At 51.1% G+C, this 24,374-nt stretch overlaps 1 protein-coding gene across 3 annotated transcripts in view; it reads right to left on the reverse strand.

The window, feature by feature from the left end:
* SRF (serum response factor) overlaps positions 1-23,312 on the reverse strand; it is a 28,822-nt gene extending 5,510 nt beyond the window's left edge. The window contains exons 1-2 of one of the 3 annotated variants that reach the window (XM_077281889.1): positions 22,637-23,312; positions 18,322-18,588 (exon numbers count right to left, since the gene is read on the reverse strand). In XM_077281889.1, the coding sequence (XP_077138004.1) occupies positions 18,322-18,588; positions 22,637-23,077 (708 nt within the window). In that variant the 5' untranslated portion in view covers positions 23,078-23,312. Of the gene's footprint in view, positions 1-18,321; positions 18,589-21,085; positions 21,107-22,636 lie in introns of those variants that run through there. The other 2 variants (XM_077281888.1, XM_077281890.1) reach the window with 2 other exon arrangements.
* Positions 23,313-24,374: the final 1,062 nt, after the last annotated feature.

Raw genomic sequence — 24,374 nt, forward strand, 5'->3', positions numbered from 1 at the left:
GAATATTGGCCCCACATTTGCTATACGCCAGTCCTGTGGTACAGACCCTGTTATTATGGACTCTTTAAAGATTAATAATAATGGTCTATCAATGACTGTACTTAGTTCCTGCAGTACTCGGGGGTGTATCCCATCCGGGCCCGGAGATTTGTAAATTTTAGTGATTTTTAGACACCGCCGTACTTCCTGCTGGGTTAAGCAGGTAACATTAAATTGGGAATTATTATCACTAGTCATATTGGCTGCCATGGGATTTTCTTTTGTAAATACTGATGAAAAAAAGTCATTTAGCATATTGGCTTTTTCCTCATCATCATCCTCCATTTCACCCAGACTATTTTTAACGGGCCAACACTTTCATTTTTTAGTTTCTTACTATTTATGTAGAATATTTTGGGGTTATTTTTACTCTCTCTGGCAATGAGTCTCTCTGTCTCAATCTTTGCTGCCTTGATTTGCTTTTTACAGAATTTATTTAATTTTCTGTATTTATTTAATGACTCATCACTACCTATTTCCTTTAATTCTCTAAATGCTTTCTTTTTGTCCCTTATTGCGCCCCTTACAGCTCTATTTAGCCATATTGGTTTCCTCCTATTTCTAGTATGTTTATTCCCATACGGTATATACTGTGCACAGGTCCTATCCAGGATGCTAATAAACGTCTCCCATTTTCTTTGTGTATTTTTATGTCTCAGGATATCGTCCCAGTTAATTGCACCAAGATCCTCTCTCATCCGTTGGAAATTTGCCCTCCTGAAGTTTAGTGTCCTTGTCACCCCCCTACTACACATCTTATTAAAGGAGACCTGAAAACTTATTATTTTGTGATCACTATTCCCCAAGTGACCCCCAACCCTTATATTTGATATGCGGTCTGGCCTGTTGGTTAATATTAGGTCTAGCAGTGCCCCCCTCCTTGTTGGGTCCTGAACCAGTTGTCAGAGGTAATTGTCTCTCATAGTTGTCAGACCCCGATTACCTTTGCTGGAACTGCAGGTTTCTGTTCCCCAATCTATTTCAGGGTAGTTGAAGTCCCCCATAATAATGACTTCTCCTTGAGTCGCAGCTTCATCTATTTGCTTTACGAGGATATTCTCCATTGCTTCCATTACTTTTGGAGATTTATAACAAACCCCTATCAGTAATTTATTATTTTTTCCCCCTCCCCTTATCTCCACCCACAGGGACTCTACATTTTCATTAGATTCGCCTATATTATCACGCAGGATGGGTTTTAAGGTCGATTTTACATACAGACACACCCCACCCCCTCGCTTATCTGTACGGTCATTTCTGAACAGGCTATAGCCCTGCAAGTTAACAGCCCAGTCATGGCTCTCATCCAGCCACGTCTCAGATATCCCCACCATGTCATAATTATGCTCCAACAACATTAGTTCTAATTCATCCATTTTGTTGGCGAGGCTTCTGGCATTAGTATACATGCACTTGATGTTCCTCTCTGTACCTCTATTCTTTCTTAAATTACTAACTGTTCTAACCCCACCCCCCATGCCACCGCCACCCCCAACTTCCTTATTTGTGCCCAGGTCTCTATCTGCCCTATCTTCCCCTCCTATAAATTGAATACCCTCCCCCCCAATCCCTAGTTTAAATACTCCTCCAACCTTCTAGCCATTTTCTCCCCCAGCACAGCTGCATCTTCCCCATTGAGGTCCAGCCCGTCCCTAGCGTAGAGCCTGTAGCCCACTGAGAAGTCGGCCCAGTTCTGCAGGAACCCAAACCCCACTTCCTACACCAATTCTTGAGCCACTTATTAACCTCCCTAATCTCCCGTTGCCTCTCTGGCGTGGCACGTGGTACAGGCAGTATTTCGGAAAATACCACGTTGGAGGTCCTTGCTTTCAGCTTGCAGCCTAATTCCCTGAAATCATCTTTAAGGACCTTCCACCTACCTGTAACTTTGTCATTTGTGCCAATGTGCACCATGACCACTGGGTCCTCACCAGCCCCTCCCAATAATCTGTCAACCCGATCAGCGATGTGTCAGACTCGAGCGCCAGGTAGGCAGCACACCGTCCGACAATCCCTGTCTTTGTGACAGATTGCCCTATCTGTTCCCCTAATAATGGAGTCCTGTTGTGAATTCTGTTCTCGAACTCCCTCCTGTGGTTATGAATGGTACTTCGGCGAGTTCTGTCCATGGACTCCCTCTGGTGGCTGTGAGTGGAGCTGCTGGTTCTGAGGTTCCTTCTCCAGCTGATCTCGTTTAGGCCTTGGCTGGCTGCTCTATTTAACTCCAGTCAGATTGTTACCTGATGCCAGCTGTCAATGTCCTAGTACTGGTTCAGTTCTCTTGGATCTTTCAGATGACCTGTCTACTTCAGCAAAAGCTAAGTCCCTGCTAGCTTATTTGTTACCACTGTGTTTTTGTCCAGCTTGCTATTATGATTTTGTCTTGTTAGCTGGAAGCTCTGGGATACAGAGTGGCACCACCGCGCCGTGAGTCGGTGCGGTACTCTCTTTTGCACACTCTGCGTGTTTTTTTGTTAGTTTTTTATGCTGACCGCAAAGATACCTTTTCTATCCTCAGTCTATTTAGTTAAGTCTGGCCTCGTTTGCTGAAACCTATTTCATTCCTGTGTTTGTGACTTCCATCTTAACTCACAGTCAATATATGTGGGGGGCTGCCTATTTCTTTGAGGAATTTCTCTGAGGCAAGTTAGGCTGTATTTTCTATCTTTAGGGGTAGTTAGCTCTTAGGCTGTGAAGAGGCGTCTAGGCAGAGTCAGGTACGCTCCACGGCTATTTCTAGTTGTTGTGATAGGATTAGGGGTTGCGGTCAGCAGAGCTCCCACTTCCCAGAGCTCGTCCTGTATTACTAGTTTGCTCATCTGGTCATTTCTAGTGCTCCTAACCACCAGTTCAATCATAACAGAGTCCCCCACTACCAGCACCTGTCTGGCCTGCCCTGCTCTCCTATTTCCCTCCTTACTGGAGCAGTCACTCCTCCGGCTTTCAGAGGACATGCCTGGCTGCAGCAGTGCTACCCCTGTACTGGCACCCCCCTCATCTGCCAACTTAGCAAACTTATTGGGGTGTGCCAGATCAGGACTAGCCTCCCTGGCACTCTTCCCTCTACCCGCCTTCTGTCACCCAGCTAACTGCCACACTGTCCTGCAGCTCCATCCTACCATCCCCCTCCTCATCTATCCCATTGAGCGTCTGCTCTGTGAGCAGAAGACTCCTCTCCATATTGTTTCACACCTTATTTCACAGTGCACTTGTCCCGGCACAGCTTTTTTCACTATGTATTATTTTGATACCCGTACGTACTATTCTTATTCAGGACATCCACACCATTTAGGGCTTTTTATGCATGTTCTTCACGTAGTTTTTATTATTTCATTGGTTGCATAGTGCTAACATCTCCCCTGCTAGGTATTTTGTGTATGACTCATCTGTGTCTTATATTTTATTGAATATTGCATATAAAATATTAACATTTTATCTAGGGCTGTGGAGTTGGTAGGCTAAATCTCCGACTCCAACTCCTAAAATCCCATGACTCCGACTCCACCTCTCTCTTACATGGCTCATGTTTAAGTGATAAATTTACTGTAGTAAAATGGTAACATCAGGCTTTTAATCATCATTATGACACAATAATCAAGCCATTTAGATAGGACATAAAATATATTTATTGCACAACTTTAGAGCAAAAAAACTTTCGTATTTACGATTATACACTCTGCAGTAAGTGGAAAAAAAAAAAAAAAAAAAAACAGTTTTCAACAAAAACGTACTGAATAACATTTGCGCAGTCTGAGTTTGTTCTGAGAAATAGTATCACCTCCATCAGATTCTCCTCCATAGATGACCTCACATCTGACCGAATTATTTTAAGGCTAGAGAACAGCCTCTCTACACTAACTTGAGTTGGTGACAAAGCAGTAACCACATGGGCGACATCGCTAACAATTTCAGGGTGTAAAGGAATTGCCTCGTGCACAGTCAGTTGTGATGAACGATTGATCTCTTCTACTTTTTTGAGAGTAAGTGAAAAATGTTGCTGAAATCTGGTTAATCTGTTTTCTATGGGAGTGGAACCTTTCCCTGCTGTAACGCTTTGTCTGCTCCATGTCGTCCAAATACTTGTCGAAATCAAACTCCTCATCTGATGAAGATGAAGGAACGGCAGCAGCAGCACTGGCAGGACCCGAGTCCTCTTGCTCATGGCCGTCGTGTAGCCACTCATCCTAACTGCTACCTCAAGCTGAACTTCTTTTCCTTTAATAAGCTGATGATCATCCAGCAATATACGATGACTCGGGTCCACAAACAGCTGCCAGAAGAATTTTATTTTCTAATAGCAGTGTCTCCATTTCATTGAAGCAGCAATGCCATCTGTGATTAAACCTCTTCTCTGGGACAGGGAAAACATCAAGCTCTTCCACTAAAAATGCCAGGAGTTAAATCCTCAGCTTGTAACTTTAGTCACTATAAATGAGTGATGAAGAAATTCCTTCAATTCAGCCACCTGTGTCCATTGGTCTTCATGTAGTGTTACCTGAGGCCATATCTACAAGGAAGGGTTTCACCTCAAGCAATCGCTCAATCATTAAGTAGATGCTGCCCCACCGGGGGGCTTCATCCACAATTGCCCCTTTTCCAGCATGTCTCCAAGATGGAACCAATTTTAGGGGTTCTGGCAGTAATAGCCAAGTTCCTCACTTTGCTAATCAGAGTTCCAGCATGTCCCTCATGCAGACTCGCTTATTGCCAGCTGCAGCGTGTGCACAACACAGCGCATGTGATGAATAGGAAAGAGGTGTGAAGCAGCTTCAACAAGATCATCTAATTGTAAAGAATCATTTTGCTGCTCTTCTGTAGTAATATCTGTTTGTTCGTCCGTTATGGGAACAGGACTGTGGCCTTCCATCTCCAACATACTGAATGTGAAATGTTCTTCTAGCTGCTGTTCACCTTCATTATTCTCATTCATCAGTTTAATTGTACTTATGTATGAAGCATTATCAGTTACAATAGCAAGAACCTGTTTTTTTTTTTTTAGTTCATAATATTGCAGAACTTTTTCCACTAATGTCTGGAGAAACTGGCTGCTGTGAAGAGCTTTAGTAGCTTTTACTGCCAGCATCTTTGCAACAATTTTTTGTTGTTGTCACAAACATATCGAACGTTGATCGCAAAATAGTTCACTCTGATGTGTGCAGGCTTCCATTTTAAAAAACACAAAGCATCTCGAGAGTCTTTTTAAGATCTTCCTTTTGGTTAAGGGCTTCTTCAATCACTGATTTTCTACTACTTTCTCTTTCCAGAGAAACACCAAGTTTGTGGGCCATTTCTCCATTAAGAGTTGTAAAAGCTTGTCGTGCAAATAATGATTATGGTACACAGTCCTTCACAACAAGCTCCATGAGCTGTCTTTTAAACATCTTCTGTCATTGTTACAGTAACTTTGTCACTTACAAAATATCTTGTAAATGACGTTTGAGACGCTCTTTCCTCCTCCTTTGCCTGGCAGAAAGTGCTGGTCTCTGGTTTCTTGGTGCTGCTGTGATCTTTTTCAATCACAGCTTTGTAAACTTCTGGGTGGAAGCGTTGTAATTGTCTACTTAGATTGGAATCTCTTGAAGGAGCATTTTTATCACTGCCTGAGTATGCACTGATTTTGGCATCACAGCATTTGTTTTCATCTGGGTCACTTATACACTGACACAAAATGTTTATTATCTTGAGTCACTGTGAAAAGCTAAAATACAGAGGACTTCATAAGATGCTTCTTAGACATTTTGTAATTATGTAAATTCGCTCTCAAAATAATTTTGTCCTGTAAAGAAAAAAAATATATTGTAATTCTTGCAATAGGGAATCATGCACTGTATAATTTGGGATATAAATAAAAAATCTTTGCATAAATCAATAGGACAGATGATAAGTATAAAGCTTGTAAAATATGTTAGATAGCTTTATGCTGAACCTTCAATGTCAGGCTTGTCTCAGGGTACAGCTCACTAAATGCTTCACATCATATTTCTTCACAGTCTATGAAGAGGGGAGGAGGGAGGGAGCATGTTCGTGCTGAATCATATTGTAGAACACACAAATATCTATGTTCTCATCAATCCTGTTACTGTATTTCTGAATTTGAGATGTTAGACAACAGTTTTTCTCCTTATATTCTATGTATAGTGTATATAAGTCTTCAGAGCAGCTAATTTCTCCAAACATGAGCTAAGAGGAAAAACAAACTAAAACATCAAGCATCCATAGACAACATATACTGGACTATTGATTTATGCACAGTTTTTTGAAAGTTTAGATATGCTTTAGGAAGTACTTACCTTCTTTAATCCTGCTTTCCTGTTCACTCCAGAAGTTCTGAGATGAATGCAGGCATTCCTTCCCTGTGTGTTTGTTTTTTCCCCTTTATCTGTAGAGGAGGAGCTTCACTACTTATGAACATAAACTGCAGCAGATTCATCTCAGCTAAAAGTCTAGACCTTAGATCAGGAATAGGACAGACAAATGTTATAGGACATTTCATAACTTTCTTAAATTCTTATGATAAAAATGTTCCCCACAAACTTCATTGAACTATCGTACCCAATTTATTATATATTTTAGGAGTTGGAGTTGGTCCATTTTATACTGACTCCAACTCCACAGTCGTGGTTTTATCTATGGATCTCTTTCTTGGGCCAACTTTTAACAATGGTTTGTCTACTTGCTGCTTTACGACTTGCTGGTCCATGGGGTGCACGATCCTGCCCTGGTCGGGCGGTAATTGCCCTCTGTCCATATACAATCTGTATAGGACTCCTACGCCCCTCTGGACTGTTTCTATTACTATGTATCCTCCCAAATAGTTTACTAACAGTATGGTCGATATTCTGCCTATGCACAGCATCCTAGATTTGGGCCACTATTCCTTTGGGTTGTCTCTGGGTCTCACAAAAAGTTGGTAACTGCTCACGCTCATGGACTTCTCATTCATCACCATTAACCCTAGATGCTACTGGAACCTCCTCCCTGTCCATTCACACCAGCGGATCACATCGGACTCTCTGCTCCGCTGCGATCGTGGTCCATGCTCAGATTGTGAGGCATCAGAGAATCGCAGCGCATCTGCGGAGAAGACCAAAGTTTGTATTTCTCCATCTCCGTTGCCGTCGTCCGAGGGAATCACACTGCAGTCGGGTGACAGAGTGCACTGCAAGGTTTACGGGCCCACAGATTTACATGGAGCCTGCAATACGATTTACAGATTCACAAGCAGAAATACAGATCGCAGCATAATCGTTATGAGAAAATAATGGCGGATGTGAGCGGCCCCAGAGGTAACATTCAGCCGAGTGCAATATTATCGGATTGTAATAGTCCGCTTACATTGTAAGTGATCGAGCCCTCGCCCTGACGGCATGTGCCGTACACCATCTACCACACGATCTTGGTGCCCTATATACCCACAGCAGCTATAATGGCGTCTCCAATTATAATAATTATTGGATCTCTTCCCCCTTTCCATCTACAGTGTCAATCTCGCCTCCAGCCACCATATCGTCATCGTTGTGCTCACCTATATCATCTATAATATCGCCTCCAGCCACCACGTAGTCATCGTTGTGCTCACCTATACCATCTATTATCTCGCCTCCAGCCACCATGTAGTCATCGTTGTGCTCATCTATATCGCCTCCAGCCACCATATCGTCATCGTTGTGCTCACCTATACCATCTATAATATCGCCTCCAGCCACCATGTAGTCATCGTTGTGCTCACCTATACCACCTATATCACCTCCAGCCACCATATCGTCATCGTTGTGCTCACCTATACCACCTATATCGCCTCCAGCCACCATATCGTCATCGTTGTGCTCACCTATACCATATATCGTCTCCAGCCACCATATCGTCATCGTTGTGCTCACCTATACCATCTATAAAATCACCTCCAGCCACCATGTAGTCATCGTTGTGCTCACCTATACCACCTATAATATCGCCTCCAGCCACCATGTAGTCATCGTTGTGCTCACCTATACCATCTATAATATCGCCTCCAGCCACCAAATAGTCATCGTTGTGCTCACCTATACCATCTATAATATCGCCTCCAGCCACCAAATAGTCATCGTTGTGCTCACCTATACCACCTATATCGCCTCCAGCCACCATATCGTCGTTGTGCTCACCTATACCATCTATAATATCGCCTCCAGCCACCATGTAGTCATCGTTGTGCTCACCTATACTATCTATAATATCGCCTCCAGCCACCATGTAGTCATCGTTGTGCTCACCTATACCATCTATAATATCGCCTCCAGCCACCATATCGTCATCGTTGTGCTCACCTATACCATCTATAATATCGCCTCCAGCCACCATGTAGTCATCGTTGTGCTCACCTATACCACCTATATCACCTCCAGCCACCATATCGTCATCGTTGTGCTCACCTATACCACCTATATCGCCTCCAGCCACCATATCGTCATCGTTGTGCTCACCTATACCATATATCGTCTCCAGCCACCATATCGTCATCGTTGTGCTCACCTATACCATCTATAAAATCACCTCCAGCCACCATGTAGTCATCGTTGTGCTCACCTATACCACCTATAATATCGCCTCCAGCCACCATGTAGTCATCGTTGTGCTCACCTATACCACCTATATCGCCTCCAGCCACCATATCGTCATCGTTGTGCTCACCTATACCATCTATATCGCCTCCAGCCACCATATCGTCATCGTTGTGCTCACCTATACCATCTATATCGCCTCCAGCCACCATATCGTCATCGTTGTGCTCACCTATACCATATATCGTCTCCAGCCACCATATCGTCATCGTTGTGCTCACCTATACCATATATCGTCTCCAGCCACCATATCGTCATCGTTGTGCTCACCTATACCATCTATAATATCGCCTCCAGCCACCATATCGTCATCGTTGTGCTCACCTATACCATCTATAAAATCACCTCCAGCCACCATGTAGTCATCGTTGTGCTCACCTATACCACCTATAATATCGCCTCCAGCCACCATGTAGTCATCGTTGTGCTCACCTATACCATCTATAATATCGCCTCCAGCCACCATATCGTCATCGTTGTGCTCACCTATACCATCTATAATATCGCCTCCAGCCACCATGTAGTCATCGTTGTGCTCACCTATACCATCTATATCGCCTCCAGCCACCATATCGTCATCGTTGTGCTCACCTATACCATCTATATCGCCTCCAGCCACCATATCGTCATCGTTGTGCTCACCTATACCATCTATATCGCCTCCAGCCACCATATCGTCATCGTTGTGCTCACCTATACCATCTATATCGCCTCCAGCCACCATATCGTCATCGTTGTGCTCACCTATACCATATATCGTCTCCAGCCACCATATCGTCATCGTTGTGCTCACCTATACCATATATCGTCTCCAGCCACCATATCGTCATCGTTGTGCTCACCTATACCATCTATAAAATCACCTCCAGCCACCATGTAGTCATCGTTGTGCTCACCTATACCACCTATAATATCGCCTCCAGCCACCATGTAGTCATCGTTGTGCTCACCTATACCACCTATATCGCCTCCAGCCACCATGTAGTCATCGTTGTGCTCACCTATACCATCTATAATATCGCCTCCAGCCACCATGTAGTCATCGTTGTGCTCACCTATACCATCTATATCGCCTCCAGCCACCATATCGTCATCGTTGTGCTCACCTATACCATCTATAATATCGCCTCCAGCCACCATATCGTCATCGTTGTGCTCACCTATACCATCTATAATATCGCCTCCAGCCACCATGTAGTCATCGTTGTGCTCACCTATACCACCTATATCGCCTCCAGCCACCAAATAGTCATCGTTGTGCTCACCTATACCATCTATAAAATCACCTCCAGCCACCATGTAGTCATCGTTGTGCTCACCTATACCATCTATAATATCGCCTCCAGCCACCAAATAGTCATCGTTGTGCTCACCTATACTATCTATAATATCGCCTCCAGCCACCATGTAGTCATCGTTGTGCTCACCTATACCATCTATAATATCGCCTCCAGCCACCATGTAGTCATCGTTGTGCTCACCTATACCACCTATATCGCCTCCAGCCACCATATCGTCATCGTTGTGCTCACCTATACCATATATCGTCTCCAGCCACCATATCGTCATCGTTGTGCTCACCTATACCATCTATAAAATCACCTCCAGCCACCATGTAGTCATCGTTGTGCTCACCTATACCACCTATAATATCGCCTCCAGCCACCATGTAGTCATCGTTGTGCTCACCTATACCACCTATATCGCCTCCAGCCACCATATCGTCGTTGTGCTCACCTATACCATCTATAATATCGCCTCCAGCCACCAAATAGTCATCGTTGTGCTCACCTATACTATCTATAATATCGCCTCCAGCCACCATGTAGTCATCGTTGTGCTCACCTATACCATCTATATCGCCTCCAGCCACCATATCGTCATCGTTGTGCTCACCTATACTATCTATAATATCGCCTCCAGCCACCATATCGTCATCGTTGTGCTCACCTATACCATCTATATCGCCTCCAGCCACCATATCGTCATCGTTGTGCTCACCTATACCATCTATATCGCCTCCAGCCACCATATCGTCATCGTTGTGCTCACCTATACCATCTATATCGCCTCCAGCCACCATATCGTCATCGTTGTGCTCACCTATACCATCTATCGCCTCCAGCCACCATATCGTCATCGTTGTGCTCACCTATACCATATATCGTCTCCAGCCACCATATCGTCATCGTTGTGCTCACCTATACCATATATCGTCTCCAGCCACCATATCGTCATCGTTGTGCTCACCTATACCATCTATAAAATCACCTCCAGCCACCATGTAGTCATCGTTGTGCTCACCTATACCACCTATAATATCGCCTCCAGCCACCATGTAGTCATCGTTGTGCTCACCTATACCATCTATAATATCGCCTCCAGCCACCATATCGTCATCGTTGTGCTCACCTATACCATCTATAATATCGCCTCCAGCCACCATATCGTCATCGTTGTGCTCACCTATACCATCTATAATATCGCCTCCAGCCACCATGTAGTCATCGTTGTGCTCACCTATACCATCTATAATATCGCCTCCAGCCACCATGTAGTCATCGTTGTGCTCACCTATACCATCTATATCGCCTCCAGCCACCATATCGTCATCGTTGTGCTCACCTATACCATCTATAATATCGCCTCCAGCCACCATGTAGTCATCGTTGTGCTCACCTATACCACCTATATCGCCTCCAGCCACCAAATAGTCATCGTTGTGCTCACCTATACCATCTATAAAATCACCTCCAGCCACCATGTAGTCATCGTTGTGCTCACCTATACCATCTATATCGCCTCCAGCCACCATATCGTCATCGTTGTGCTCACCTATACTATCTATAATATCGCCTCCAGCCACCATATCGTCATCGTTGTGCTCACCTATACCATCTATATCGCCTCCAGCCACCATATCGTCATCGTTGTGCTCACCTATACCATCTATATCGCCTCCAGCCACCATATCGTCATCGTTGTGCTCACCTATACCATCTATATCGCCTCCAGCCACCATATCGTCATCGTTGTGCTCACCTATACCATCTATCGCCTCCAGCCACCATATCGTCATCGTTGTGCTCACCTATACCATATATCGTCTCCAGCCACCATATCGTCATCGTTGTGCTCACCTATACCATCTATAAAATCACCTCCAGCCACCATGTAGTCATCGTTGTGCTCACCTATACCACCTATAATATCGCCTCCAGCCACCATGTAGTCATCGTTGTGCTCACCTATACCATCTATAATATCGCCTCCAGCCACCATATCGTCATCGTTGTGCTCACCTATACCATCTATAATATCGCCTCCAGCCACCATATCGTCATCGTTGTGCTCACCTATACCATCTATAATATCGCCTCCAGCCACCATGTAGTCATCGTTGTGCTCACCTATACCATCTATAATATCGCCTCCAGCCACCATGTAGTCATCGTTGTGCTCACCTATACCATCTATATCGCCTCCAGCCACCATATCGTCATCGTTGTGCTCACCTATACCATCTATAATATCGCCTCCAGCCACCATGTAGTCATCGTTGTGCTCACCTATACCATCTATATCGCCTCCAGCCACCATATCGTCATCGTTGTGCTCACCTATACTATCTATAATATCGCCTCCAGCCACCATATCGTCATCGTTGTGCTCACCTATACCATCTATATCGCCTCCAGCCACCATATCGTCATCGTTGTGCTCACCTATACCATCTATATCGCCTCCAGCCACCATATCGTCATCGTTGTGCTCACCTATACCATCTATATCGCCTCCAGCCACCATATCGTCATCGTTGTGCTCACCTATACCATCTATCGCCTCCAGCCACCATATCGTCATCGTTGTGCTCACCTATACCATATATCGTCTCCAGCCACCATATCGTCATCGTTGTGCTCACCTATACCATCTATAAAATCACCTCCAGCCACCATGTAGTCATCGTTGTGCTCACCTATACCACCTATAATATCGCCTCCAGCCACCATGTAGTCATCGTTGTGCTCACCTATACCATCTATAATATCGCCTCCAGCCACCATATCGTCATCGTTGTGCTCACCTATACCATCTATAATATCGCCTCCAGCCACCATATCGTCATCGTTGTGCTCACCTATACCATCTATAATATCGCCTCCAGCCACCATGTAGTCATCGTTGTGCTCACCTATACCATCTATAATATCGCCTCCAGCCACCATGTAGTCATCGTTGTGCTCACCTATACCATCTATATCGCCTCCAGCCACCATATCGTCATCGTTGTGCTCACCTATACCATCTATAATATCGCCTCCAGCCACCATGTAGTCATCGTTGTGCTCACCTATACCATCTATAATATCGCCTCCAGCCACCAAATAGTCATCGTTGTGCTCACCTATACCATCTATAATATCGCCTCCAGCCACCATATCGTCATCGTTGTGCTCACCTATACCATCTATAATATCGCCTCCAGCCACCATATCGTCATCGTTGTGCTCACCTATACCATCTATAATATCGCCTCCAGCCACCATATCGTCATCGTTGTGCTCACCTATACCATCTATAATATCGCCTCCAGCCACCATATCGTCATCGTTGTGCTCACCTATACCATCTATAATATCGCCTCCAGCCACCATGTAGTCATCGTTGTGCTCACCTATACCATCTATAATATCGCCTCCAGCCACCATATCGTCATCGTTGTGCTCACCTATACCATCTATATCGCCTCCAGCCACCATATCATCGTTGTGCTCACCTATACCATCTATAATATCGCCTCCAGCCACCATGTAGTCATCGTTGTGCTCACCTATACCATCTATAATATCGCCTCCAGCCACCATATCATCATCGTTGTGCTCACCTATACCATCTATAATATCGCCTCCAGCCACCATGTTGTTGTCGTTGCGCTCACCTATGGCGTCTATAATATCACCTCTAGTCACGTAAGTGTAGTGTCCTCCACGGAGATCTGGGTTAGGTGGAATCGGTGTGCAGAAGCTGGAGTTCGTAGTTGCTGCTGCAGATTGTAGTCTGTCGTTTTTGAGTGTATGCTTTCTCCATTATCCTATTCCAATTGGGTTAGTATATTCCTATCCTTCCCTTTATTCTGCTCTACACTTTGTATTTTATATACAAGTTGCTTTGTTATTCTTTATGTCTGATCTCTCCCGGCACCTTAAGGTCTTTCCCGTATTCCCCCATGACCCCACTCCCCCATGATCTCCCTCGGCACCTTATATGCGTGGGGTCTTTTCCGTACTTCCCAATAATCTCCCTCGGCACCTTATATGCGTGGGGTCTTTTCCGTACTTCCCAATAATCTCCCTCGGCACCTTATATGCGTGGGGTCTTTCCCGTACTCCCCAATGATCCCCCTCGGCACCTTATATGCGTGGGGTCTTTTCCGTACTCCCCAATGATCCCCCTCGGCACCTTATACGCGTGGGGTCTTTCCCGTACTCCCCAATGATCCCCCTCGGCACCTTATATGCGTGGGGTCTTTTCCGTACTCCCCAATGATCCCCCTCGGCACCTTATACGCGTGGGGTCTTTCCCGTACTCCCCAATGATCTCCCTCGGCACCTTATACACATGGGGTCTTTCCCGTACTCCCCAATGATCTCCCTCGGCACCTTATACACATGGGGTCTTTCCTGTACTCCCCCATGATCCCCCTCAGAACCTTTCTGGGTGCCAGTAGGTATTGACCGATATTTATGCCATGGACTACGCTCACTCTCCACCTCCTGATCCTTGTGGTACATCGCCACCTCCTCTTCACACGCTCTAGGCGGATATCGCACCTCTGTGATGAGAGGCAGGGCACACTGTACCAGGAGAATAATCGGTGATGTATGAACGCGGCCGCTGTGCCGCCATTCACAAGACCTGTTTCCCATTACGGCTGGCTCCGCAATCATTGGCGCATCGTTACACTATTACTGTGTGTTTGGCATTGGCTTTAGATGTTGATGTTTCTCAATAAACCTTTTGTACGTTACTCACACTGGCGCTCGGTCGGGTCTTTCTCTACACCTTTTGCCGTCTGGTTTTCTACAAGATGCAGCACCCCATTACTGACACTTAACTAATGGGGCGCCTGCTTCTTTATATACGAGAAGGGGTGAGCTGCCAGGAGGAGGGGATGAGACAGGCGCACTGGGAGAGAGAATGCCGACAGTGCAGGGACGGCGTCAGCACAGGGGTAAGCCTAGGCTTTATTACTTTATCGGTACTGAACATTTTGATCAAGAATACTCCACAGCCAGGACAAACCCTTAAAAACAAAAAAACCCACAACATTGAAAAACTGGAGCGAGTTCAGAGAAGAGCGACCAGTATGGTGAGCGGACTGCAGAGTATGTCCTACGAGCAACGGGAACAGGATCTGGGAATGTTTAGCTTGTAATAAAGAAGGCCAAGAGGAGGCTTAATAGCTGTCTACACATATCTGAGGGTCTGTCACAGTGTAGAGGGATCATTATTCTCATTTACTCGTGGAAACAGGAGAAGCAATGGAAGGAAACTGAAAGGGAGAAGATACAGATTAGATATTAGAAGGGTGACTGAGGGCGATCAATGAGTGGAACAGGCGGCCACGAGAGGTGGCGAGTTCTCCTTCAATGGAAGTCTTCAGAGGCTGGACAGACATCTGTCCGAGCTGATATAAATAATAATAATAACAATAATAATAACAACAACAACAATAATTTAGTGACTCCTGCATTGAGCCGGGGGTTGGACTCTATGACCCTGGAGGTCCCTTCCAACTCTAACAAAAAAAAAAAACCCTGCCCTAAAGTGCACAGCCACACACACACACACACACACACACACACACACACACACACACACACACACACACACGTGTATGGCTACAAACCCAGTAAGAGCCAGGGAAGGACCCCACAATGATGGGTGTGATGGCAGGAGAGGACCACGACCAGCTCTCACCTGAAAAAGCCAGAAGGAGCAGCGAGAGGACTGAACAGGACCCCGGGCAGCGAGGCTGGAGCCCCCCAGGGAAGACAAGCAGCGTGTGGAGGAGAACACCCATCAGGAACACACAGCAGGTTTTGACTATTGCTGCCCCAATCTCTCGGAGCCGCAGACATTTTGATTTTGGGCACTTCCAACAGCTGGAGGTGTGGGGCCTTTGTTTGATTAGGCTGCTTTCACACTAGCATCGGCACGGGGCCGTCACTATGCGTCGGCCCGACGTGCGTTGTGAAAGTGATGCCTGACGTTGGCAGCGGAAGCAGTCTTATGATGCTTCCGCTGCCCCATTGTAAGGTACGGAGAGGAGGCGGAGGAGTTTCAGCCACGCATGCGCAGTCAAAAATGGTGGACTAGACGTGCAAAAAAAAAGTTACATGTAACGTTTTTTGTGCCGACGGTCCGCCAAAACACGACGCAACCGTTGCACGACAGTTGTGACGTGTGGCCATACGTTGCAATACGTCGCTAATGTAAATCTATGGGGAAAAAAACGCATCCTGCAAACAACTTTACAGGATGCGTTTTTTCTCCTAAACGACGCATTGCGACATACAGCAAACAACGCTAGTGTGAAAGTAGCCTCAGTGCCCAGGAAGCCCACCACAGCCCACCCTCACCAGTCACATGATCCAACAAGGTCACACGTCTAGCACAAACTAAAAATAGAGGAGCAAAGCAGCAGCAGGAATACGGGGGACGCACGTCGTCCGGGCAAGGGGGGCACAAGAGCTAATCGAGTGGGGGGGGACTTAATGCTAGGTCGGCTGGACACTGGGGGAGGGGCCATCCCTGCAGGCTCCTCCCACAATCTGGGTACACACATTCATACCCTTCCTAACAAGAGGATGATACCAGAGAACAGTCGCACCATTCTCCAGTGATTTAATAGGGAATACACACAGCGCCCCCCGCTGCAACACAGCATCTGGGGGGGGGGTAAAGTCAGGGCATCAGCAGGAACCACCTGACTCCCCACACCAGCATACGTACCCCCCACAGCCCTGCCCTTGGCCCCCAGGCTCAGTGGTGGCAGCGTGGTGCTCAGGGTGGGCAGTGGATGCGGGGGGTGGGGTGCTCAGGGTGGGCAGTGGATGCGGGGGGTTGCAGTGCTCAAGGTGGGCAGTGTGTGTGGTGCTCAGGGTGGGCAGTGGATGTGATGCAGGGGGGGTGCGCAGTGGATGCGGGGGGGTGTATATGGTGCTCGGGGTGGGCAGTGGATGTGATGCAGGGGAGTGTGTGGTGCTCGAGGTGCGCAGTGGATACGGGGGGGGCGGGGGTGCTCAAGGTGGGCAGTGGATGTGATGCAGGGGGGGTGCGTAGTGGATGCGGGGGGGTGTATATGGTGCTCGGGGTGGGCAGTGGATGTGATGCAGGGGGGTGTGTGGTGCGCAGTGGATACGGGGGGGGGGTGCTCGGGGTGGGCAGTGGATGTGATGCAGGGGGGGTGTATAAGGTGCTCGGGGTGGGCAGTGGATGCGGGGTGCGCAGTGGATGTGATGCAGGGGGGTGTGTGGTGCTCGGGGTGTGCAGTGGATGTAATGTAGGGGGGTGCTCCTCGGGGAGGGCAGCAGTGCGTGTTTGCGGACAGCCTGCAGACCCTCCCCCTCCCATACAGAGACAGCTGCGTCTTATAAGGAATGCGGGGGTCCTGCCAGCAGCGCTCGGCCGCTCCTTATAAGGCCACGAGGAAGAATCACAATTTTATCAATGAGAAGTGAGAGAGACGGAGCGCAGCTGTGCCCGACAGGACGGGGAGGACAGGAGGACCACCTGTCCCTTGTCTGTCCCTGCACCATTCTTCACCAGTCACATGGAGGGGGAGGGGAGGCCGCTGACCACCGGACGTCCCTCATTACTCACAACTTCCTGGGCAGACCTCACTAAACCTTGTCTACATTATGGCTAAGCACATGCCTGTCCTCTCTGTTATCAGCCGGCCTGGAGGAAGCTACAGGGTCATCTCAGGTCACCAATGAATACCTATTTCTGAAGACTCCCAGTGATAATGCACATCCCACCACCTGGAACCACAGAGTGCTGCCCCCCCACCCACAGGTCACATGATCAGACCCTGCCCCGCAGCGAGGGGCTATTATTGCACGGACACTGCCCAGTGGGCGAATCAGATGATCGGGACGTCAGCTCCTGCAGCCGGCACACGGAGGCCAGACCCATGACAGAGGCATCTGCGCTGGTCACCTGTGAGGTCAGGGGACCCTGAGGAACGCAAAATGGACCTCCAGAAGAGTCGCTGCCAAGACGACAGACCAGGTGCCGCAGGAGATCCCGAGGAAGAGCTGGGCCCGACCCTAAACTGAGACCGGAGGACAAAGGAGCCCAATTTACACAGTAGCAATTATGCTAGGGAACGAGAGAGCAACCGCCAAACCAGGGGCCAACGACAGGACCGAGGGAGCGGCAGCCAAACCGGGGGCCCAACGACACGACCAAGGGAGCGGCAGCCAAACCGGGGAACGAGGGAGCAGCGCAAATCAAAGCAGTAACAAGGCCAGACTGCAGCAAGTCACATGGCAGCGGCCCACCGACAGGCCTCGCCACACGGCAGGGGTACAACATTCTCCCCCTCCAAATAACGGGTGGCATGCAGGGACCGCCTCCATCAGGCCGACTGATGCGTCATGTGAGCACTTACCTTAGTTTCTCCGCTGCTGTCGGATTCAGACACCTGGTAGGTGAGGTCGGTCTCTTCGAACCCTGTGGCGCTCATCCGTTGGTCAGTGGAGGGGTCCGAGCGAGGGGGGGAGTCCGGAGAGTTCAGACAAGTCTGTATTAATGCTTTCCCCGTCTCGCTGGTTATCATTGGCTGGAGCTTTCTTGTAGCAAAGGTGTAGACGTGTCCGGTCTCACTGGCCACCAGCAGCAGGACCTGCGTCCCAGTCAGTGTGGACAACTCATACGCCTGCAGGGAGAAGGAATGGGTTAATGAAGGACCATACACCCAGCTGCCTGGGAGAGGACTGAACTGCCCCCTCTACCCACACCAAAAACTGCACACCCTGAGGGCTATTTGCTCCAAAAAGTAAGTGGAAAACAAATAATGACCCATCTCAGCACCTGCAGTCAGGCTGACCAGCTCAGGACATGGGCTTCCAGCTCCTCCACCCAGCTGTTCTCACCTTACAGCTGCATCTGTTTCTCATCTCAGGGGTCTCCTCTCCCCCAGGAGACCAGCCACCGAAAACACAGTAATTAAAGGGACAAGAAACCTCAGTGTGGAGGTTATAAAAGGTCAGCAGACCTATGGGTGCCAAGCACAGACCCCCACAGGACAGCGGCCCACTACAGGGATCCCCCGTCACCATCCGGGACAGACTCTCACTACCCGGATCCCCCCCGCCTACGTCCGAGTCGCTGCGGCTCCACGTCTCACGCTGTTCCACTGCACATGCAGGGATGGCCTACTGCACGCTAGCTCATCACTAAGGCTACTTTCACACTAGCGTCGGTACAGGTCCGTCGCTAAGCGTCGGCGCTCTGTACCGACGCACGTTGTGAAAATAAAGGCACAACGTGGGCAGCGGATGCATTTTTTCATTCTAAAGTCAGGGGAGGAGGGGGCGGAGTTCCAGCCGTGCATGCGCATTCAGAAATGGTGGATCCGACGTACGAAAAAACGTTGCCTTTAACGTTTTTTTGGGCCGACAGTCCGCCAAAACACGGCGGATCCAGTGCACGACGGACGCGACGTATGTCCATACGTCGTGATCCGTCGGCAATACAAGTCTATGGGGAAAAAAACGCATCCTGCGAGCACATTTGCAGGATCCGTTTTTTCCCAAAAAGACAGATTGCGACGGAGGAGCCACGACTCAAGTGTGAAAGAGGCCTAATCTGCATAATTACTTGAGACCAAACGGACAGCTTAAGGTACCTTCACACGAAGCGACGCTGCAGCGATAGCGACAACGATGCCGATCGCTGCAGCGTCGCTGTTTGATCGCTGGAGAGCTGTCACACAGACCGCTCTCCAGCGACCAACGATGCCGAAGTCCCCGGGTAACCAGGGTAAACATCTGGTTGCTAAGCGCAGGGCCGCGCTTAGTAACCCGATGTTTACCCTGGTTACCAGCGTAAAAGTAAAAAAAACAAACAGTACATGCTCACCTGCGCGTCCCCCAGCGTCCGCTTCCTGACACTGACTGAGCTCCGGCCCTAACAGCAGAGCGGTGACGTCACCGCTGTGCTTTCACTTTCACTTTAGGGCCGGCGCTCAGTAAGTGTCAGGAAGCAGACGCTGGGGGACGCGCAGGTGAGCATGTACTGTTTGTTTTTTTACTTTTACGCTGGTAACCAGGGTAAACATCGGGTTACTAAGCGCGGCCCTGCGCTTGGTAACCCGATGTTTACCCTACCCTGGTTACCAGTGTAAAACATCGCTGGTATCGTTGCTTTTGCTTTCAAACACAACGATACACGGCGATCGGAAGACCAAATAAAGTTCTGGACTTTATTCAGCGACCAGCGACATCACAGCAGGATCCTGATTGCTGCTGCGTGTCAAACGAAACGATATCGCTAGCGAGGACGCTGCAACGTCACGGATCGCTAGCGATGTCGTTTCGTGTGAAGGTACCTTTAGAAAACCGTCACCTAGAGGACAGGCCTAGAATGGAGGTCACCAGTCAGGGCCTCTCCAAGAAGGTCGCTTGGAGGACAGGTCACTCTGCATTTGTTTGGATTTAGGCTCCATATACCAGGAAGACCCTTGTAGTCGGAATAGTGTTGTCTCGGCCACAGAGAGGCCATCCCTGCGCTCAGCCCGACGACTCTCACTAGTCACGGTTCCCATGGTGTTGTACAGGAGTTTGTGGATTAAGTCCGCGCTGCCACAACGACATCGATTCAAATAGAATGAAAAACTCTGGTGGTTTATTCAACGCGTTTCAAGGTCTATCTGACCCCTTCATCAGGAAAATACCAAAGACAACTTGTTGGATTTAATCCACAAACGATCCGTTACATCGTCTCTGAGAAGCATGTGCGTATCGGCCCGTGGATCTGCAGCAGCCAATACGCACATGCTTTTGGTTCATGCCATCAGGTCAGCAGCTCCCTGTTAAAAAAACGCATGTAATGTGAAGAGAAGACCCTATAAGCGCTTTATCTCTCCCTAATTTACTAACGGTTCTGACGGTAGGAGACATTCTTGTGGACCGAACCGGTACGCTGCCGTCATCATGGGGGTCCTCATTGTATTCACTTTCTGAAGCCACAACGTGTCACATGACCAAAAGTGTCTGGAGTCCTAGCTGTGCCGGCAAGACCCTGCGCCCAAAATACAGAGCTGGATAGGGTCATGCCCCCCGAAACCCAAAGCCAAGCAGATACACCAAATCCCCAATCCAGAGCTGCTGCCCATTGGGAACAAAGTGGACGTCTCCCCAACCTCCCCTCACCTTCTTCATGATGCCAGTCTTCCTCTTACTGAACGACGTGTACCTCCGCCGCCCCCTCCCGGCCCCCCCTAGGACCCTCCACCAACCCCCCACCCCCGGTCGCTCCACCGCCCCCTCCCGGACCCCCTGTCCCCCTCGGACCCACCGCCGCCCCCTCCCGGACCCCCGGTCACCCCTCGGACCCTTTGTCGCCCCCTCCCTGACCTCCGGTCACCCCTCGGACCCTCCACCGCCCCCTCCCGGACCCCGGGTCACCCCTCGGACACTCCGCCCCCTCCCGGACCCCCCGTCGCCCCCTCCCGGACCCCCGGTTACCCCCTCGGACCCTCCGCCGCCCCCTCCCGGACCCCCGATCACCCCTCGGACCCTCACCTTCTTCATGATGCCAGTCTTCCTCTTGCTGAACGTCGTGTACCTCCACCGCCCCCTCCGGGATCCCCGGTCACCCCTCGGACCCTCCGTCGCCCCCTCCCGGACCCCCGGTCACCCCTCGGACCCTCCGCCGCCCCCTCCCGGACCCCCGGTCACTCCTCGGACCCTCCGCCGCCCCCTCCCGGACCCCCGGTCACTCCTCGGACCCTCCGCCGCCCCCTCCCGGACCCCCGGTCGCCCCTCCGTCGCCCCCTCCCGGACCCCCGGTCACCCCTCGGACCCCCGGTCACCCCTCGGACCCCCGGTCACCCCTCGGACCCCCGGTCACCCCTCCGTCGCCCCCTCCCGGACCCCCGGTCACCCCTCGGACCCCCGGTCGCCCCTCCGTCGCCCCCTCCCGGACCCCCGGTCACCCCTCGGACCCTCCGTCGCCCCCTCCCGGACCCCCGGTCACCCCTCGGACCCTCCGTCACCCCCTCCCGGACCCCCAGTCACCCCTCGGACCCTCCGTCGCCCCCTCCCGGACCCCCAGTCACCCCTCGGACCCTCCGTCGCCCCCTCCCGGACCCCCCTTGGACCCTCCGTCGCCCCTCCCGGACCCCCGGTCACCCCCTCCCGGACCCCCAGTCACCCTTCGGACCCTCCGCCACCCCCTCCCAGACCCCCGGTCACCCCTCGGACCCTCCGCCGCCCCCTTCCGGACCCCCTGTCACCCCTCGGACCCTCCGCCGCCCCCTCCCAGACCCCCGGTCACCCCTCGGACCCTCCGCCGCCCCCTTCCGGACCCCCTGTCACCCCTCGGACCCTCCGCCGCCCTCTCCCAGACCCCCGGTCACCCCTCGGACCCTCCGTCGCCCCCTCCCAGACCCCCGGTCACCCCTCGGACCCTCCGTCACCCCCTCCCGGACCCCCGGTCACCCCTCGGACCCTCCGTCACCCCCTCCCGGACCCCCAGTCACCCCTCGGACCCTCCGTCGCCCCCTCCCAGACCCCCGGTCACCCCTCGGACCCTCCGTCGCCCCCTCCCGGACCCCCAGTCACCCCTCGGACCCTCCGTCGCCCCCTCCCGGACCCCCGGTCACCCCTCGGACCCTCCGTCGCCCCCTCCCGGACCCCCAGTCACCCCTCGGACCCTCCGTCACCCCCTCCCGGACCCCCGGTCACCCCTCGGACCCTCACCTTCTTCATGATGCCCGTCTTCCTCTTGCTGAACGTCGTGTACCTCCGCAGCTTGTTATCGATGAACTCCATCTTGATCTTGACGCGGCCCCGGGTCTTCTTGCCCGGTTTGGCCCCGGACACACCTCCGCTGGCCCCCGGGTACCCTCCAGTCGCTGCCCCGGGGCCCCCCGGCTCCGGGACCCCCAGCTCCAGCTCCGTCCGTCCGCGCTTCATGCCCATGGACACAGCCGGAGCCTCGTCGTCCTCCCCGGAGTCGGAGGTTGCCTCACTGCCGCTGTACACGGCGCCGCCCGAGGCCACCTCATAGCGCGGAGCCCCCTGCGGCCTCCCCCGGCCCGGAGAGCCTCCGTTCCCGGCCCTGCGCGGCAGAGCCATCCCGGGGCTTCGGCCTAGAGTGGAGCCGTTCCCCGGGGAGACCCCGGCCTGGCTGGGCAGCATGTCCCGCTCACCGACAGCAGCGGCCGGTGCCTGCGCCCATCAACGCCAGGAGAGCGCGGCCGCGGTGGTTCAGGCGCCTCCGCCGTCCCGGGCTCTGCAGCTCCCGGCTTCCCCGCGAAACCGCGCCGCGACCAATCACAGGCGGCGCCACACACTGACAGCAGATCCCTGCGCCGCGCCCGGGACTATTTCCCCTTGCAATAGAGCAGCGGCCGCGGCGCATGAATTCCAAGCCGAATAGCAGAACTATTTTCAGCCATATAAAGCGAATCGATGTTTCCTTTTATGGAAAAGCATTTCCTTATATGGTGAGTCACCGCGCGGAACCCTGATTGGCTGGAGAACGGACACAGCAGGCTATTGATTGGATGACGGACAGATGGGGGCGGGCACATAGATGTCAGACATGACGTCAGAGAACAGCGGGCGACAGGGGTCCGACCCGAGGAGGAAATGTCACAGGGGTCCGACCCGAGGGGGAAAATGTCACAGGGGTCCGACCCGAGGAGGAAATGTCACAGGGGTCCGACCCGAGGGGAAAAACATCACAGGGGTCCGACCCGAGGGGGAAAATGTCACAGGGGTCCGACCCGAGGGGGGAAATGTCACAGGGGTCCGACCCGAGGGGGAAAATGTCACAGGGGTCCGACCCGAGGGGGAAACCGTCACAGGGGTCCGACCCGAGGGGAAAATGTCACAGGGGTCCGACCCGAGGGGGAAACCGTCACAGGGGTCCGACCAGAGGGGGAAACCGTCACAGGGGTCCGACCCGAGGGGGAAAATGTCACAGGGGTCCGACCCGAGGGGGAAAATGTCACAGGGGTCCGACCCGAGGAGGAAATGTCACAGGGGTCCGACCCGAGGGGAAAAACATCACAGGGGTCCGACCCGAGGGGGAAAATGTCACAGGGGTCCGACCCGAGGGGGAAAATGTCACAGGGGTCCGACCCGAGGGGGAAAATGTCACAGGGGTCCGACCCGAGGGGGAAACCGTCACAGGGGTCCGACCCGAGGGGGAAAATGTCACAGGGGTCCGACCCGAGGGGGAAACCGTCACAGGGGTCCGACCCGAGGGGAAAATGTCACAGGGGTCCGACCCGAGGGGGAAACCGTCACAGGGGTCCGACCCGAGGGGGAAAATGTCACAGGGGTCCGACCCGAGGGGGAAAATGTCACAGGGGTCCGACCCGAGGGGGAAAATGTCACAGGGGTCCGACCAGAGGGGAAAAACGTCACAGGGGTCCGACCCGAGGGGGAAACCGTCACAGGGGTCCGACCCGAGGGGGAAAAACATCAC

This window comes from Ranitomeya variabilis, chromosome 2 (genome assembly GCF_051348905.1).
Source record: "Ranitomeya variabilis isolate aRanVar5 chromosome 2, aRanVar5.hap1, whole genome shotgun sequence".
In the NCBI taxonomy this organism is placed as follows: domain Eukaryota; kingdom Metazoa; phylum Chordata; class Amphibia; order Anura; family Dendrobatidae; genus Ranitomeya; species Ranitomeya variabilis.